This window comes from Melanerpes formicivorus, unplaced genomic scaffold (assembly GCF_026170545.1).
Source record: "Melanerpes formicivorus ecotype bairdi unplaced genomic scaffold, bMelFor1.0.p_v2 SCAF_22, whole genome shotgun sequence".
Taxonomy (NCBI): domain Eukaryota; kingdom Metazoa; phylum Chordata; class Aves; order Piciformes; family Picidae; genus Melanerpes; species Melanerpes formicivorus.
The window spans coordinates 667,655-687,165 of record NW_027142374.1 but is presented as its reverse complement, the minus strand read 5'-3'; the positions used below and the strand labels follow the sequence as shown (position 1 = coordinate 687,165).

Genomic DNA, 19,511 nt, shown 5'->3' with positions numbered 1-19,511 from the left:
GGAAAAAAAAGCACAGTCTAGACCCTTTCCAGCTGAATCTTCAAAGTGTCCACTGCTGGGGAATCCAGCCCTGGGCAGCTTAGTCCAGTTCCTACTGTGAAACATTTTCCCCTTGTGTCTAATCAGAATCTCCCCAGGAGTGACTTAGAATCAGTAACTTAGAAGGTTTGGGTTGGAAGGAAACTGAAAGATCATCCACTTCTAACCCCTCTGCCATGCAGGGACACCTCCCACCAGCCCAGGCTGCTCAAGGCTTCACCCAACCTGGCCTTGAACATTTGCAGGCATGAGGCATCCACAGCCTCCCTGGGCAGCCTGTTCCAGTGTCTCACCACCCTCACTCTAAAGAATTTCTTCCTCATCTCCAGTCTCAATCTCCCCTCTTCCAACTCAAAGCCATTGTCACCATCAGCCCCTGTCAAAAGTCCCTCCCCAGCTTTCCTGTAGCTCCCTTCAAATACTGAGATGCAGCTCTAAGGTCTCCCCAGAGACTTCTCCCCTCCAGGCTGAACATCCCCAACTCTCTCAGCCAGAGACAGGCAACTGTCCCCCAACCCCCTTGTGTTTTCCATGTGTCTCCTTGTAACATGGAGTCCTTCTTGCTTGGTGTCTGTCTGTCTGTCACACCAGCAGATCCTAAGTAGTCCTATGCCATGCCAGAAGCCTCATGCTCATGCCTGGTCCTCGGAGCATGAAGTTGAACAGCATGGTGTGACTTTCCTCCTCAGTGTTAAAGAGATTTTATGCTTCCAGCCAAGTTTCCTGAGCACCACTGGCTGCTAGATTCAGATTGGATGTTAGGAAGAAGTTGTTCCCCAGGAGGGTGGTGAGAGACTGGCACAGGTTGCCCAGGGAGGTGGTGGAAGCCTCCTGCCTGGAGGTGTTTGCAGCCAGGCTGGATGTGGCTGTGAGCAACCTGCTGTAGTGTGAGGTGTCCCTGGCCATGGCAGGGGGATTGAAACTGGCTGATCCTTGAGGTCCCTTCCAACCCTGACAATTCTATGATCCTATAAAAACAGAAATGGGTAGATTCAGCTGTGTTTGATGCCCATGGGAGCTGTGCCCTCTCTCCAGGCAGGATTACCTCCTGGACTATGCCTCACCAAGAGGTGCAGTGGCACTGCTGCTGTGTGTTGTGATGCAGGGCTGTGGAGACAGGCTGGACACACACAAACGTGGAAAGCTTCTAACCATCAGCTAAGCTTTTGGGAATCCCAAGGAGCTTTCAGTTGTCTGTAACTGGAGGGACTCCACTGCAGTTCAGTCAGGGCTGAACAGAGAAGACAAAACTCTTCTTCATACCACAGGGGGACATGCAAAACCTGCTCTCAAGAAGCCTGTCAGTGCTAGTGGGAAGGGAAAGGGAACCTTTTCCTATCACTGGTGAGGCAGAGCCCAGACAAATCCAGAGGAGGAGGCACCACAAACCTCCCACCAGAGCAAAGCAAGCATCCTGGGTTCACAGCTTCCCACTGCTGCAGGCTTCCCCTGCTCACTGCAGTAACTGCCACAGCAAGCTGGCTGCAAGGAGGAGCACTGAACCACCTTCATCTTCCTCAAACAAACAGCTGAGCCCCAGCCTTCCCACAGCAGCAGATACAGAAACACTTCCCATCCAATGCCTCTGACAAAAGAGATGAGCTCACCATCACCACTGTGCTCCCAGCACCAGTCCCCCACACTGCTTAGGAGCCTGTTTGCCACCACCACTGTGCTCCCAGCACCAGTCCCCCACACTGCTTAGGAGCCTGTTTGCCATCACTGCTCCCAGCACCAGTCCCCCACACTGCTTAGGAGCCTGTTTGCCATCACCACTGTGCTCCCAGCACCAGTCCCCCACACTGCTTAGGAGCCTGTTTGCCATCACCACTGTGCTCCCAGCACCAGTCCCCCACACTGCTTAGGAGCCTGTTTGCCATCACCACTGTGCTCTCAGCACCAGTCCCCCACACTGCTTAGGAGCCTTAGGAGGTTGCTGAGGCTGCACTCAGGAGGTCTTTTGCTTGGTGCAGGAGCCTGGTCACAAGCAAAACCTTTCTCCCCATTTACCAAGTATTGCTCAGGTGGGGGCTTCCCCCACAGCACCTGCCTGGCAGCATGTCCCACTTTACCTGTGTGCCTGTGGAAAGCCATGGTGAGCAGCCCAAAGCCACCAGCAGCACCTTAGATGAGAGAGTGGCCGGTGCCTGGCCGATCAGGAGCTCCTTCCTTTGATAACATACATTTAAAGGGAGGCTATTAATATGGCCAGGGCTCCTACCAGATGTCCACTCCCCTCCCCAGAGATCACAACCTTAATCCCCCCTTGCAAATTCTTACCATTTTAGGTGATCCAAGGGAGAAGAATAGGATCCAGAGACCTCTAGGTCTCTGTAGGCAACATGTAAATACCTGCCCGGCTACTCAGCACCCAAATTAGTCCCAAAGGCAAAGTGTGCCCTAGGAACCTGACCCCACACTACTACTATGTGGCCTTGGCTTTGGAGCTAAATTGTGCCTCATAACAGTCCTGAGATAAGTTACAGACCCAACACTCATCCTGCACTGGCGGTGCTGAGGGGAAGGGCTGGAGTGGCTGCGCTCCCAGCAACGGGCAAGGGGCTGTCCCCTGGCTGCAGGGCCCAGAAAGGGCATGGGTTGTGCCCCTGAGAATCCAGCTGACAGCCCACAGGGGGAAGAGAAGATACCTTCATGGAGGAGGTCAGACTTCCTGGAGGAGGCTCAGGGGGGACCTTCTTGCTCTCTACAGCTCCCTGAAGGGAGGTTATAGCCAGGAGGGGGTTGGTCTCTTCTCCCAGGCAAGCAGAACAAGAGGACACAGTCTCAAGCTGTGCCAGGTGAAGCTTAGGCTGGAGGTGAGGAGAAAGTTCTTCACAGAGAGAGTAATTGGCCTTTGGAATGTGCTGCCCAGGGAAGTGGTGGAGTCACCATCCCTGGAGGTGTTCAAGAGGGGATTGGATGTGGCACTTGGTGCCATGGTTTAGTAGTCATGAGGTGTTGGGTGCCAGGTTGGACTTGATGATCCTTGAGGTCTTTTCCAACCTTACTGATTCTATGACTTGTCTTTGACACAAGTGTCACACTGAAGCTTTGCTGCTGGTACAACTACAATACCTGGCCCAGGACCTCAGCACAGTGAGGGTTGGAAGGAACCTGTGGAGATCATCTAGTCCAACCCCTGTGCTAATAAAGCTTCACCCAGAGCAGAATCACAGAATGCCAGGGGCTGGAAGGGACTTTGAAAGCTCGTCCAGTCCAACCCCCTGCCAGAGCAGGAGCACCTAGAGCAGATCACACAGGAACACATCCAGACAGGTCCTGAATATCTCCAGAGAGGGAGACTCCACAAGCCCCCTGGGCAGCCTGTGCCAGGGCTCTGTCACCCTCACAGGGGAAAAATTCTTCCTCATGTTTCCATGGCACTTCCTCTGCCTCAGCTTCCACCACTGCCCCTTGTGCTGGCATTGGGCAGCAGCCAGCAGAGCCTGGACACAGCCTCTGGGCACTCACCCTGCACATCTTGATAGACCTTGAGATGAATGAGGGATGCTAACCCCCATGCTGCCTGGTGCAGCCCCAGCTGGTGGGACTGTGCTGGTCCTGTGCTGTGAGAGCAGCAGCCTCCAGGCTGGAGCAAGGAGGTGCTGTGACCCTCCCTGCACGACAGGAAAAGCAGGGAGCAGTTTGGCACTCACCCTGCACATCTTTATAAACATTGGTGAGGTAACCTCTCAGTCTCCTCTTCTCTGAGCTGAAGAGCCCTCAGCTCCCTCAGTCTCTCCTGCAGCTTGCACAGGAACACATCCAGATGGGTTTTGATAGTCTCCAGAGAAGGAGAACCCAACTTTTACCCCAAGGAAGCTCAAGGCATCAACTATCCCAAGTGAGCAAGCCCCTGACCAGCAGCACATCCAAAGTCAGGTTCCATGCTTACAGAGCTTCTCTAGCACCATTTATGGCTGGGCTTGGCTGGGGCAGCCACAAGGCTCCCTGAAGACCCCAGCTCCACAGCTCCAACCAACCTCTTTCCACCCCAGAGGGAGCAAAGGGAGCAGAGGGAGCAAAGGGAGCAGAGGGAGCTCTGGTTTAGGGCTTGTCCCCATGGGGATGCAGAGGCTGCAGCAGCTCCACGGCCACATCCTTGCTCTGGGTTATGCAATTGGTGTCGGTGCACGCTCAGGGCTGGGGGCCAGGGACAGCCAGCTGCTAATCCTGCCTCCACACTGCCTGTGGGAAAGTCACTCAGCCTCCCAGACGGCCACTGGGAAGAGCCAATGTTTATCATTCCTTCCACAGCACCCACCTCAGCCAAACAGACGTCTTCAGCCCGACCGGTCCTGCTACAGCCAGGAGCAAGGAGCCTCTGCCCTCTTGCAGGTGTCCCAAGAGCTCCTTGACACACACACAAGGCCAAGCACAGCCTCCACCTCTAGCAGTGGACTTGGTGATCCCTTGAGCCTTCACAAAACCACAGAATGGTGGGGAATGGAAGTGACCTCTGGAGGTCACCCAGTCCAGCTCCCCTACCAGAGCAGGGTCACCTTTAGATAATGATCAACATTGATCAGATCCCCTTCCAGGCTGCTTTTTTCCAGAGGCTAAACAGCCCCAGGTCCCTCAGCCTCTCCTCCTCACAGAGATGCTCCAGTCCCTTCAGCATCTTTGTAGCCTCCATTGGACTCTCTCCAGAAGTCCCCTGTCCCTCCTGAACTGTGGAGGCCAGAAGTGGATACAATACTCCAGCACAGAGCAGAAGGGGAAGAGAACCTCCCTGGGTCTTTGCCCCCATCTTAGGGCCCCTATGGCAGCATGCACAGAAGGTCAACATCTCACAAGCATCCCAACATCTCCAGGCTTCCAGTGTGGCCTGGAAAAGGCCATCATTGCCAGCAGGCTGTGCCAAAAGAGCACAGTGTGGATCCACTTGTGCAGCAGATGGAGCCTGGCGATGCCAGCACGCTGGAACAGTTTGGCTGGGGAGAAAAAACCCCAGCCACAGCTTGTTCTGCCTCAGCTCCTCAATCAGCTCCAGCAAATTGTTTGCACAATTGAGATGGTAAGAGGAACCTTAACTGATACTTTCCTGTGCTAATCTTGCTGGGCACAGAGCAATCGTTACGGGCACGAGTTGGGGCTTTGGCAGCGCACACTGAGTTTCCACCAGCAACCCTCCTCATTCCTCTTTCTAGCTCCCCACATGAAGCTCTGGCACCCTCCCAGCCAGCAGTCCTCTCCAGCTTCCCCCAGAACAGAGCAGTGACCTTTGCTCCCCATGGTTAGAGCAGGGAGGGGGCAGCCACAGCCTCCCTGGGTGACCTGTGCCAGTGCCTCAGTACCCTCACTTGCAAGAATTTCTTCCTCATCTCCAGTCTCAATCTCCCCTCTGCCAGCTCAAAGTCATCCTAACACTCCCAGCCCTTGTCACAAGTCCCTCCCCAGCTCCCCAGTACCCCTTCAGGTACTGGAAGGCTGCTCTAAGGTCTTCCTACAACCTTCACTTCTCCAAGATGGAAAGACCCTACTCCCTCAGCCTGCCCCCATAGGGGGGTCCCTCCAAGCAGCCAGCTCAGTTGTAAACGGGGCACTTTCTCTTTGAAGTACCACACAAACACTTCAGAAGGCTCAAACCTGGCTCAGCTCCCCTGCTCTGCATGCAAGGACAAGACAAGCACAAGACAGAGAAACCCTGGTACAGGAGGCACCCCCATCCAGAGCACAACCCTCAAGGACATCACTGCCAGAGGGATGAACACACCAGCCAGCCTCCTTGGCTGGTGACCTCCTTGCAGTGCAGCAGGGACAGGCTGAGGAACAACTCTTGCTGAGAGAACAGGGCTGCTCACAGTTCCTTAGCTGGTTTTAGCTGTATGACTTTGAGATAACTCTCATCTCCTCTCCAAGCCCTTCTTCATCCACACAGGCTCAGGGGAGGGGTCTGGAGCCCAGCCCTAGGAGGAGAGGCTGAGAGAGCTGGGGTTGCTTAGCCTGGAGAAGAGGAGGCTCAGGGGAGACCTTATTGCTGTCTACAACTACCTGAAAGGAGGTTGTAGCCAGGAGAGGGTTGGTCTCTCCTCCCAGGCACCAGCACCAGAACAAGAGGACTCAGTCTCAAGCTGCACCAGGGGAGGTTTAGACTTGATCTTAGAGAGAAGTTCTTCACAGAAAGAGAGATTGGCCATTGGGATGGGCTGCCCAGGGAGGTGGTGAAGTCAACATTCCTGGAGGTGTTTAAGACCAGGCTGGATGAGGCACTTAGTGCCATGGTCTGGTTGATTAGTTAGGGTTGGGTGACCGGTTGGACCTGGTGATCTTGGAGGTCTCTTCCAACCTGGTTGATTCTGTGATTAAACACATTGTCATTGCCAGGAACAGCACAAGTGCCCTGTGAAACATAGCAGGGAGCAGACACCTCCAGGAGAGAGAGGATGCTACAGAGCTACAGGCTGGGGTCGGAGTGGCTGGAGAGCTGCCAAACAAAGGGTCCTGGGGGTGTTGATTGACAGCTGACTGAACATGAGCCAGCAGTGTGCCCAGGTGGCCAAGAAGGCCAGTGGCATCCTGGCCTGCATTAGGAAGAGTGTGGTACTTTGAGTACTGTGTCCAGTTCTGGGCTCCTCAGATTAAGAAGGACATTGAGACTCTTGAACACGTCCAGAGAAGGGCAATGAGGCTGGGGAGAGGCCTTGAGCACAGCCCTGTGAGGAGAGGCTGAGGGAGCTGGGGTTGCTTAGCCTGGAGAAGAGGAGGCTCAGGGGTGACCTTCTTGCTCTCTGCAGCTACCTGAAGGGAGGTTGTAGCCAGGTGGGGGTCAGTCTCCTCTCCCAGGCAAGCAGCACCAGAACAAGAGGACACAGTCTCAAGCTGTGCCAGGGGAGGTTTGGGCTGGATGTGAGGAGAAAGTTCTCCCCAGAGAGAGTTGTTAGCCATTGGAATGTGCTGCCCAGGGAGGTGGTGGAGTCCCCATCCCTGGAGGTGTTCAGGAGGGGATTGGATGTGGCACTTGGTGCCATGGTTTAGTCATGAGGTGTTGGGTGACAGGTTGGACTTGATGATCTTTGAGGTCTCCTCCAACCTTGGTGATGCTGTGATGCCCCAGGAAGGAGGTGTGCCAGCCCCGTCCGAGCCCGTCGCTGCCAGCCGGGCACCAGGCACCCACAGCTCCCAGAGGAACGTCTCGGCCAGGGCACAGCAGGGCATGCACAGCAGGGCATGCAAGCTTGAGTGTTCTTGTTTTGAGCATTAAACCTGCCCTGCAGGGCTCCAGGGAGCTGGTCTGAGCACTATGACCCCATCAGACAGGCCTGACAGCAAGGTGGCATGACTGGGCCATAGTATCATCCACTCGGATAGACAAATGATTCACAGCGTGGTTTCCAGAGTATTTTCTTGCCCCACCAGTCCTGCCAGGAAAGGTCTCAGCTTGCTCACACATCCTGCTGTCAATCACCACGCAGAAGGTCCTAAATAGAGCTGGTGTAACCCAGGCATTGATGAACTGTTAGTCAGAATCATCAAAGCAAGCAGCGGGCAGCAGTAAATCCCAGCAGGAGAGGAGCACCTGTCAGCCCCCGAGGGTAACACTGCACCTTCTGCTTCCATGACCATTGCTCAGCACTGCACAGTCAGCCAGCCTGCACAGGGAAAAAAACCAGCACACCAGCCCCCCACTGGTCCTACCCCATCAAACAAGAGCCCCAAACTGCTCCCTGCTTTTCCTGTCGTGCAGGGAGGGTCACAGCACCTCCTTGCTCCAGCCTGGAGGCTGCTGCTCTCACAGCACAGGACCAGCACAGTCCCACCAGCTGGGGCTGCACCAGGCAGCATGGGGGTTAGCATCCCTCATTCACCTCAAGGTCTATCAAGATGTGCAGGGTGAGTGCCCAGAGGCTGTGTCCAGGCTCTGCTGGGTGCTGCCCAATGCCAGCACAAGGGGCAGTGGTGGAAGCTGAGGCAGAGGAAGTGCCATGGGAACATGAGGAAGAACTTTTCCCCTGTGAGGGTGTCAGAACTCTGGAGCAGGCTGCCCAGGGGGCTTGTGGAGTCTCCCTCTCTGGAGATATTCAGGACCTGTCTGGATGTGTTCCTGTGTGACCTGCTCTAGGTGACCCTGCTCTGGCAGGGGGGTTGGACTGGATGAGCTTTCTAGGTCCCTTCTGGCCCCTAACTGAATCACAGAATGTTAGGGGCTGGAAGGAACCGCAAAAGATCATCTGGTCCAAGCCCCCTGCCATGGGCAGGGACACCTCCCACCAATTCAGGTTGCTCAAGTCCTCCTCCAACCTGACTTTGAAGACCTCTAGGGAGGGAGCAGCCACAGCCTCCCTGGGCAACTTGCTCCAGTGTCTCACCACCCTCACTCTCAAGAATTTCTTCCTCATCTCCAGTCTCAATCTCCCTTCTTCCAGCTTAAAGCCATTGCCCCTCATGCTGTCACTCCCAGCCCTTGTCACAAGTCCCTCTCCAGTTCTCCAGTACCCTTTCAGGTACTGGAAGGCTGCTCTAAGGTCTCCCTTCACTTCTCCAAGCTGTTCCCTGTTCCCATAGGGAGGTCCTTCCAAGCAGCCAGCTCAGTTCTAAACTGGGCACTTTCTCTTTGAAGTACCACACAAACACTTCAGAAGACTCAAACCTGGCTCAGCTCCCCTGCTCTGCATGCAAGGACATGGCAAGCACAAGACAGACAAACCCTGGTACAGGAGGCACCCCCATCCAGAGCACAACCCTCAAGGACATCCCTGTGCCAGAGGGATGAACACACCAGCCAGCAGCTGAGCCCCATGCCCCCAGGTGGGAATGGTGGAGAAGGAAATGGGCAGCACATGGCAAGGGCACACAGGGTGTTTTCCCTTCCTCCCATGCTCAACTCCAGCTGGGTCACATCTATGTGCTGAGCCTGTCAGTGCCAGGAGAATCTTTCAGGGTCATCTGTGTAGGTAGGGTTAGAGGAGCTAGAAATAGCTTTCCAAGGAAGCAGACTGGGTAACCCCTCATGAACTCAGAGTGTGAGTAGAAACAAAAGGGGGAAACAGTGGCAGGATCAGAAGTGGAGGGGGTGGGAACAAGGATGGGGATGCAGTGACAGGGTAGAATGGTCAGGAGATAACAGGTCTGGAAATAAAGGCATGCAAAAAAATAGCAAAAGTTGGAAGAGATAAGAGAGTTGTTCCCATCTGCCTCCAGCCACAGGCTGGCCTGCTGCCAGGGCTATTCCTGTGGCAGCTCCCAGTCTGTTTCCCTGCTGCCATCTGCTCTGCAGCTCCCTCCACGCACGCTCCCGGCTGGCACTGCTTCCCCGTCACCTGTTGCAGACATGGCAGACCTCTGGCTGCTGCTGAGAAACCAAGTGACACCAAGGCTGTGCATAAATCAAGAGCTGCCTCGTTGGCCCACAGTTTTGTTCAGCTCCTGGCCCCACTCCTGACTAGGTCAGGGTTGGAGAAGAGAAGCTGCAGCACGGTGGGGCACAGGCACCACACGGACCCATGGCAGCAGCCCCAGGACAGCCAGGCTCCAGGTGAGGAGAGGCTGCAGCAGCACTGGAGCAGTAAAGGGTTGGCTTTGAATCAACTGCATGAGGAAGTCCTGCTCCTATCCCTGCTTCCTCCTTCCTGGGCTCTTTGCTGTGTCACAGAGAAGATGCCAAGCCTCTGTCTTCGAGCAGCAGGGATGCTGAGTGCCTGCTGTGGTGCCTACAGTTATATTTAGACCTTCAGCACAAGCTCAAGTCACAGAATCACAGAATTGTTTCAGCTGGAGCAGACCTCTAAGCTCATCAAGTCCAACCATCAGCTCACCACCTTGGCCACTCATCCATGCCCCCAGGTGCCATGTCTACATGGCTTTTTAACACCCATTGATAGGACTAGGGGGAATGGAATGAAGCTGGAGGTGGGGAGATTCAGGCTGGAGGTGAGGAGGAAGTTCTTCCCCATGAGAGTGGTGAAGCCCTGGAATGGGTTGTCCAGGGAGGTGGTTGGGGCCCTATCCCTGGAGGTGTTTAAGCCCAGGCTGGATGAGGCTCTGGCCAGGCTGATCTAGTGTGGGGTGTCCCTGCCCATGGCAGGGGGGTTGGAACTAGATGATCCTTGTGGTCCCTTCCAACCCTGACTGATGCTATGATACTATGATACCTCCAGGGATGGTGACTCCACCACCTCCCTGGGCAGCCTGTTCCAGTGCCTGACCACTCCTGCAGTGAAGGGATTCTTCCAAAGATCCAACCAAACCCTTTCCTGGTGCAACTCAAGGCCATTCCCTCTTGTCCTGTCACTTATTACTAGGGAGAAGAGACCACCTCACTCCTGCCTCCTTTTGAGGGAGTAGTAAAGAGTAATGAGGTCTCCCCTCAGCCTCCTCTTCTCCAGACTGAACAACCCCAGTTCCTTTAGCCACTCCACAGAAGACTTGCTCTCCAGACCCTAAGTCTTGACCCTTGAGGCCCAAAAGGATCTTAGACAAACTGGTCTTAAATGAACTGGGTTCAACCTGGGCCATGTTTCTCTTTCCAGCTCTGTCTCTCATGTCCTTCTGCCTCAACTTAGTCTCCAGAGGAGCAGATTGAGTGTGCATGGAGCAGTTTGACAGGCTTGGCAGGCTGCCTACGACCCCCTTGCAGGAACTTAGTTGAAGACCACAGGTCTGAATGTGCCTGGACTTCAGCCAACCCTAAGGGGACACCAAGACTTCTTTTGCTGCTCTTGGGAGGAGGATCCAGCTGTATCCCCAGGACTGGTCTGATCAGAGAATCACAGATTCATTTTGGTTAGGAGAGACCTTTAAGATCACCAAGTCCAACCATTCAGAGTGCCTTGGAAGAGCATGAAGCCAATAACTGGGCTAAAAAGCCTCAGACACAGCCTTCACCTCTCCCTTCCCAGCAGCTTCATGTCTGCCATGCACAGTTCACCCAGCAGTGCCCAGCCTGAGCAAAAGCAACCTTGGTGCCCTACAGCCAGGTGTGAAGTGCTCCTCAGAGGAGAGCTGCTCTGAGTGGAGCAGAATGCAGCTCTCAAGTTCATTTGCCACAACAGCAGCTGAGGGTGCAGGACTAAGGTGTACAGCATCTGCCAGGGAGGATGAGCCAGCAGGCACAGGGAAAGCAGCCTGGGTGTCCTGTCACAGGGGAGCAGCAGGGAAGGTCTCCAGGTTAGCATCCTGGGGCCCCTGCAGTGCCAGGCTCTCACCCACACCAGCCAGCCCCCTGCATCCAAAGGTGGCATGGGGAGCTCACCACAATGCCCACAGCTTTAAAGGGCTGCTCAGTGGTGGCAGGGGAATGAGGCCTCTCAGTTACCAACAGCACTTCCAGGGCTGATGTCCCTGGAGCCAAGCAAGCTGCACCACAACTCAGTTGTTCCCCAAAAGCATCACAGTGAGGACAGAGGAGCTCCTCAGGGCCATCTTGGCCAACTGCAGGAGGCTTTTTTTGTTCCAGTTTAGACACAGCCACAAGGAGGAGTGATCAGTGGAGCCAAACACGAGGCAGAGGTTTCTCAGCCTCAGCTTTCTCTTCTATAGCTTAGTCCTGACTTCAGAGCTGAGTTAACCAAGGAGCTGAAGTCCCACTGAGCCCAGGGAGGCAGCACTGCAGGAAGGATGAGGTCTGGTGACCACTCACAGCAACAGAATCCCACCAAAGCCACACAAGACATGCTCATGGTGCTGAGGCTTCACCAAGCTGCCAGGGAGCCATCAATGGGAGGATATTTCCCAGCCCTCATTACACTCTCCATGCTCCTCAGTGCTCTCAATGGCTTCTCTCAGGCACAGCAGCTGGCTGAGCCATGCTTTTGCCCAATGGAGTGGAACAGCTCACTGGAGAGCACAGGAGGATTAGCTTACATCACTGTTTGGAAGCTGGGTCATTCACCTTCCCTGGAAGCCTACCCACTGCGAGGCAGGCAGCAGCCATCAGCTAACACCACACGTGGCTCTCCAGCATCCCACACAGGGCTTTGCAGGAGCTCTGCCATCCTCCTGCACTCATTCAACAGCTCTTGGCAGCCAGAAGGACTTGCTGGCAGGCACTGCAAGCTGTGCCCAAGCTTTTCCTAAGCCTTTCCTCAACACCTTTGGTGTGAGGCTGTCTAGGGAAACTCCATGTTCCCAGGAAGCTGCTGGGCAGGTTGGTCTGCAGGGGAGGCCTTCTTCTGCCCCCAGAGAAGAAAGGGCCAAGCCAAAGCTCCCCAGAAGTGGTGCTCTGCAAGACCAAATGACCTTGGTGTCACCCCTTAAGGAGCTTTACTTCCAGAGGAGGAGAAGAAAGGGCTCATGGTGGCAGAACTGTGACCCTAAGAAAACATAGAATCACAGAATCAACCAGGTTGGAGAAGACCTCAGAGATCAGCAAGTCCAACCTGTCACCCAACACCTCCTGACTGCTAAACCATGGCACCAAGTGCCACATCCAATCCCTTCCTGAACACCTCCAGGGATGGGGACTCCACCACCTCCCTGGGCAGCACATTCCAATGGCCAATTACTCTTTCTGGGAAGAACTTTCTCCTCACTTCCAGCCTAAGCCTCCCCTGGCACAGCTTGAGACTGTGTCCTCTTGTTCTGGTGCTGCTTGCCTGGGTGGAGAGACCAACCCCCACCTGTCTACAACCTCCCTTCAGGTAGTTGGAGAGAGCAAGAAGGTCTCCCCTGAGCCTCCTCTTCTCCAGGTTGTGCAACCCCAGCTCCCTCAGCCTCTCCTCACAGGGCTGTGCCCCAGACCCCTCCCCGGCTTTGTTGCTCTCTGGACACTTTTAAGAGTCTAAACATCCTCCAGAAATTCAGCACATGGGAGACACTGAGAATAAAAGGCTCCAGCTCAGGTGATGAGAGAAAGGGGAAGCAAAAAGCTCCTCAGAGAGCTGCTGGGCAGAGTCACACAGCCTCGCTCAGGGTGAAGCTAGGCACACAGCCTCAAGGAGAAGCACAGGCCCTTCCAATCATTGGCATGCCAGCTGGGAAGGCTCCCTGACATCCAGCACACCATCAAAGCAGTGCCCAGACTTGGCCCAGGGCTGTGCCCTGAGCACTGATTTAGAGCTGACAGGAGCCAGCAGCAGGCTTGGTAGAGTTAGATAATGGTTGGACTTGATGATCACAGGATCACAGAATGCCAGGTTGGAAGGGACCTCAAAGATCATCTGCTCCAACCTTTTGGAAGTGAAATGAGCTGCCCCAGCACCCTGCCAAGCTGAGTCTTCAAACTGCCCAGTGCAGGGCACTCCACTGCTGCCCTTGGGAGATGATTCCAGGGTCTGACTGTGCTCATGGGGAAACACTTTCTCCTGGAGTGCAATGGGAATGTCCCCAGCAGTACCTTGTCCCCATCCCCCCTTGGCTGTTCCACAGCACTCCTTGTACAAAGGGAGTCTCCATCCTCCTGGCAGCCACCCTGCATGTGCTGGTCTATGGTGATAAGGTCTCCCCTAAGCTCCTCCAGGCTGACCAAACCCAGTGAATCTCAGCCTTTCCTCACATGGCAGGGCTGCCAGCCCTCTGATGACCTTAAAGGTCTTTTTCAACCAAAGCAATTCCATGGTGTGGTAGTTTTAGTTAATAGGGAGGGAATTTCAACCCACCCCAGATGAGTTTAGCAGGACAGCCCACCCATTGGCCTGGGTGCAGGACAGTAAGCATTTGGCCACACACCCCTTCAGTTGTCAGACAGTGCTGGGTGGCTGAGGGGACCCTGGTTATGTGGCCACTGCAAAAATAACCTTCCCCAGAGCCCCACCAGCCTGTGTCTGTCAGGCAGAGCTGAAGCAGATCAGCTTGCAGGGCTGCTGGGTATTTTTGGGCACTCTGACTAACTGTCAGGACATATGCTGGGCATTCTTTGCCTGGAATAGCAAAGCTGCCAAGTCCCCTACCAAGTCAGGCCTGGGGGCTTGGATTAGTCATAAAAGTTATTCTCAGAAACCTCTGCATTGGGAGGGTCTGATTCAGCTTCCAGCTTCAGATAAGTGTGGTTTAGAAGGGAAGAAAGGGTCATGCTCCTCAGAGCCCAGCACTCACAACAAAGGTTCAGCCAGGCTGGGCCACATTGCACCACCAAGGGTAGAAGTGAAAGCCCTTCCCTCACCTTGGAGTGGCTTCAAATTCACTGTGTTCTGGTACCATATCCCATGGGCACTTGCTAGGCATGGTGGGGAACATAGAATCACAGAATTGTCAGGAATGGAAGGGACCTCAAGGCTCAGCCAGTCCCAACCCCCTGCCATGGCCAGGGACACCTCACACTACAGCAGGTTGCTCACAGCCACATCCAGCCTGGCTGCAAACACCTCCAGGCAGGAGGCTTCCACCACCTCCCTGGGCAACCTGTGCCAGGCTCTCACCACCCTCATGGGGAACAACTTCTTCCTCACAGCCAATCTCAATCTACCCATTTCTAGTTTCCATTCCCCCAGGGCAAGCCAAGGAGAAGACATCCACCAGAGTGGGGCAAGCAGGCCCACAGAGAAGGTAAGGTAAGAGAAGACCTCTTTCTGTCTGCTCCCACCAAGGGTCTCACAGCAGCACTGCAGGTTCCAGCACGTCCAGCAGTGAGCACTGCTGGAGCAACAGCCAAGGTCTAGGGGCTGTCAAACACAACCCTTGGCACCAGGCGGGGGAAAAAAATGAGATCCTTAGACAAGTGCTGGATTTCAAACACAGAAATAAACCACTTCTCTGCCTCATTAAGCCATCCTCTGTGGCTGGAGCCGTGCCCAAAACATGATTCTGTTTTCTTTTTCAAGTAGCAGGGAGGCAATAAAAGGAGGGACAAGGAGCAGCACAGCCTGCAGAGAGAAGCAGCCCTCCTCAGTACCACTGCTGCTGCTAGCTGTCAAACTGCTCTCCACACCACCCTCTGGCCCACGCAGGGGCAGCTCCACGGGACCAAAGGGCAGTGCTAATTGCACACAAGTGCCAGAGCAAACTGTCAGAAAGCTCAAGCAGATGGGAGCCAGTGCTCTGCTCTCTTGTGAAGAGCAGCTTGTGCAGCTGCCTTGCATGAGAGCCCACCAGCACTCGTGTCCCACTGGGAATGCTGCAGGACCATGGGGAAAAGGGTGAGGCTTCCAAACCCTTGAGGGCTTTTCCTGCAGCAGCAGGGACTGTAATATCCCTCTGATAAAGTTGCACCTCCTGAGCCAGATTCTCTTCTCAGCTGTGCTAGAGCAAGCTCACTAGCAAGCCTTGCCTGCTGCCTGCCACTGCTGAGCAAGGTTGGACCTGGTCCTGGCCAAGTCCAGCAGTATTTTCAGTTGAGCCTCCTTGTCCTGCCCTTCCCTTCCAACTGGCACAGCCAGCAGCCCTGCAAGAGCCTTTTCTACCCCCAGCCTCCATCACCCAGCTCCTGGATCCGTAGCAGGGAGCACCAAGCCATCTCTCTGCTTGCAGCAGTTGCTGCCACACTGCCTGCTGTGCCCTGGCAGGAGGTGACCCCAGTGGCTGTCCAAGCAGAGGTTCTCCTAGTACTCAGTGTCACTTACAGGCTTGTTCACAGAATCACCAAGGTTGGAAGAGACCTCAAAGATCATCAAGTCCAACCTGTCACCACAGACCTCATGACTACTAAACCACGGCACCAAGTGCCACATCCAATCCCCTCTTGAACACCTCCAGGGATGGGGACTCCACCACCTCCCTGGGCAGCACATTCCAATGGCTAACAACTCTCTCTGGGAAGAGCTTTCTCCTCACCTCCAGCCTCAACTTCTGGGAGAAACTGCAGTGATGGACAGAAACAAAGCTGCCAAACCTTGCCTCTAGCAGCAGCTCCTCAAGTCCTGGTCTACTTCAAACTGGGGACACTTCAAGATGAGATAAATGAGGGCAGAGCCCAGATTGTCAACCTCCTGTCCCAAGTATGCTGCAGAAGAGGATGAGATTTGCCCAGGTCCTTGCTCCAGCTCCTGGAGCAGCAGCAGGGCTGAGGCTCTGCCTGTCAAATACACTTAACTAGCTGTTCAAAACTGACCCTTAGCTACAAGTCAAGCATCCTGTTTTTTCCTATAATCTTTGCACAGGAAGAAATTCCCAGACAGGGGAGATCACAAAACAATCAGAGTCATAGAATCAATAAGGTTGGAAGAGACCTCAAAGATCATCAAGTCCAACCTGTCACCCAACACCTCATGACTAGACCATGGCACCAAGTGCCACATCCAATCCCCTCTTGAACACCTCCAGGGATGGGGACTCCACCACCTCCCTGGGCAGCACATTCCAGTGCTTAACAACTCTCTCTGTGAAGAACTATAGTGGATGGAAGGCAGCTCTGGAGATCATTGGGTCCAAGCCCTTTGCCAAGGCAGGTTCACCTAAAGAAGGTCCCACAGGAACATATCCAGACAGGTTGTGAATGTCTCCAGAGATGAAGACTCCACCACCAATCTGGGCAGCCTGCTCCAGCACACTTAGGCTAAAGAAGTTCCTCCTCATGTTTAGATGAAATTCCTCTGTTCAAATTTGTGCCTGTTCCCCCTTGAACTGTCACTGGGCACCACTGAAAAAAGCCTGGCCCCATCCTCCTGGAGACTCACCCTTAAAGTACTGATTAGCATTAATGAGATCCCCCTCAGTCTGCTCTCCTCCAGCCTAAAGCCCCAATTCTCTCAGTCTTTCCTCATCAGAGATGTTCCAGACCCTTCATCATCTTTGTAGCCCTCTCCTGTACCCTCTCCAGCAAGTCCCTGCCCTTCTCGAGCTGGGTTACCCGAAACTGGACACAACACTGCAGATGGAGCCCTGCAAGTGCAGAGCTGAGGGGGAAGAGGACCTCCCTCGACCTGCTGGCCACACTCTTCTTGATGCACCCCAGGATGCCGTTGGCCTTCTTGGCACATTACTGGCTCATGGCCATCCTGCTGTCCACCAGCACACTCAGGCCCTTATCCCCAGAGGTGCTCTCCAACAGATCAGCCCCCATCCTGTCCTGGTCCATGGCACTGCTATCCCTCAGCTGCAGGACTTGGCTTTGTTCAATTCCATTGGATTTCTGCCTGCCCAACTTGGCAGCCTGGCCAAGTCTCACTGCCTGGCAGCACAGCCTGGCAGGGGGCATCCACTCCTGCCAGTTTGGTATCATCAGCAAACTGGCCAAGGGACCACACTGTCCCTTCATCCAGCTCATTGATGAACATATTGAATGTGGCTGGGACAGTGAAGGAGGTCACCTCTGCAACACCTTAGAATAGAACAGAATCAATCAGGTTGGAAAAGACCTCACAGATCGAGTCCAAGCCATCATCCAACACCATCCTATCAACTAAGCCATGGCACCAAGCACCCCAGCCAGGCTCTTCCTAAACACCTCCAGTGATGGTGACTCCACCACCTCCCTGGGCAGCACATTCCAATGGCCAAGCTCTCTTGCTGGGAAGAATTTCTTCCTAACATCCAGCCCAAACCTCCCCTGGTGCAGCTTGAGACTGTGTCCTCTTGTTCTGGTGCTGCTTGCCTGGGAGAAGAGACCAACTCCCACCTGGCTACAACCTCCCCTCAGGGAGTTGTAGAGAGCAAGAAGGTCTCCCCTGAGCCTCCTCTTCTCCAGGCTAAGCAACCCCAGCTCCCTCAGCCTCTCCTCACAGGGCTGTGCTCCAGACCCCTCCCCAGCTTTGTTGCTCTTCTCTGGACACCTTCCAGCACCTCAACATCTTTCCTAAACTGAGGAGCCCAGAACTGGACACAGGACTCAAGGTGTGGCCTAACCAGTGCTGAGCACAGGGCACAATGACCTCCCTGCTCCTGCTGGCCACACTCTTCCTGATGCAGGCCAGGATGCCATTGGCCTTCTTGGCCCCCTGGGCACACTGCAGGCTCATGTTCAGCCTACCATCAACCAGCACCCCCAGGTCCCTCTCTGCCTGGCTGCTCTCAGCCATTCTGACCCCAGCCTGTAGCACTGCATGGGGTTGCTGTGGCCAATGTGCAGAACCTGGCACTTGGATGTGTTCAGTCTCATGCCCTTGGACTCTGCCCATCTGTCCAGCCTGTCGAGGTCCCTCTGCAGAGCGCTCCTACCCTCCAACAGATAACTCCTGCCCCCAGCTTGGTGTCATCTGCAAACTTACTGATCATGGACTCAATCCCCTCCTCCAGATCATCAATGAAGATATTGAACAGGCTGGGGCCCAGCACTGATCCCTGGGGCACACCACTGGTGCCTGGCTGCCAGCTGGCTGTGGCACCATTCACCACCACTCTCTGGGCTCAGCCTCCAGCCAGTTCCTAACCCAGCTCAGAGAGCTGCTGTCCAAGCCAGGGGCTGCCAGCTTGGCCAGCAGTTTGCTGTGGGGGACAGTGTCAAAGCCGTGCTGGAGTCCAGGCAGACCACCCTGATCCAAGCCCATGGTCCCACCAGGGATGCCATCACCCACGCCTCCAGGAACTGTAGAAGCCCAGGCTCAGCAACCAGCCCTATGCAGGATCTCTTTCACAAGGCCAAATCTCTCTGGCTAAGCATCTCCCACAGCCTCCAGCTGTCAGAGCAGGCAGACAGAGTTCCTGGCTCTGGTTCCCTTCCCATCCGGCCGCTGCAGCGCCGGCACCAGAGCGTGAGCTCATCGCTATTTCAGGTTGGGGTGGAATTTGCACTTGGCAATCTCCCTGGTAACCAAAACAAACCCCTCACTGCTTCACAAGAGATTTATTGCTTGTTTGTCTCAGTGTCCAGTGAAGTGCACAGAGAGCCTCACCACAGCACCGAGGCAGCCAGGGGTAGCAGAGCCCGGAGGAAAGTGTTTACAGCCACTGCCATGGAGATGGGGCTGGAGGTCAAAGGGAAAGCTGCCTTCAGGTCTGAGCCCAGCCACATGAAACTGAGAAAAGGAGGTGTGAGGCATGGTCTTCACTAACACACACTGCAGGATACCCTGCATGGCAGCCCCCTGCCATCCCAGCTCCCTCCAGCACAACAGAGTTTGCAGCCCTCTCCAGCCAGAAACCTAAACCACCTTTGCCTGAAGCAGGTATCAGGAGGGTCTGACCCTGTCAGCACATCCACTGACACCAGCCTTCAGCAGCTTCACTGCACATGTCAGGTCTATGAGGACAGAAGGTAGTCTTAGGATTTGCTGCCTGTTTGGGCTCTTGGCCAGGGATCTCCTCACGTTCATCCTCCCAGGGATCAGCACAAAGGGCACTGAGATGCCAGGGGAGCAAGACTAACCCTGGGGGAATTGCCTGCTCCCATCTGCAAGGCTTAGAGTGCTTGAAAGAGATGAGCGATGTCTGCGTCTCTGTCACACCCAGACCTGAGCCAAGATGCAGCTCAGAAGTTGCTCAGATGTCCTCCTACATTTAGCAAAGGATTGGGGTGGGGTGGGTTTTATTCAACTGAACATGGATTTGCAAGAAAGAACAGCTCTGCCCTGACCAGTTCAGGAGGTTTAGGTTGGACATCAGGGAAAATGTCTTTGCTGCAGGAGTGCTCAGGGATTGGCACAGGCTGCCCAGGGAGGTGGTGGAGTCCCCATCCCTGGAGGTGCTTGAGAAATGCACAACCATGGCACTGTGGTACATGGTTT

The 19,511-nt window shown here is 54.7% G+C and overlaps 1 protein-coding gene across 5 annotated transcripts in view; it reads right to left on the bottom strand.

The window, feature by feature from the left end:
* Positions 1–19,511, bottom strand: part of FHL1 (four and a half LIM domains 1) — a 49,804-nt gene that overhangs the window by 17,843 nt on the left and 12,450 nt on the right. The window contains exon 1 of one of the 5 annotated variants that reach the window (XM_068151781.1): positions 2,320–2,436. The exons of 3 other annotated variants lie outside the window; for them this stretch is intronic. Coding sequence is in view for 1 of the 2 variants with exons in the window: in XM_068151780.1 (XP_068007881.1) it covers positions 2,112–2,133 (22 nt within the window). In the remaining variant the exon portion in view is untranslated. Of the gene's footprint in view, positions 1–2,111; positions 2,224–2,319; positions 2,437–19,511 lie in introns of those variants that run through there. One more of the 5 variants, XM_068151780.1, reaches the window with a different exon arrangement.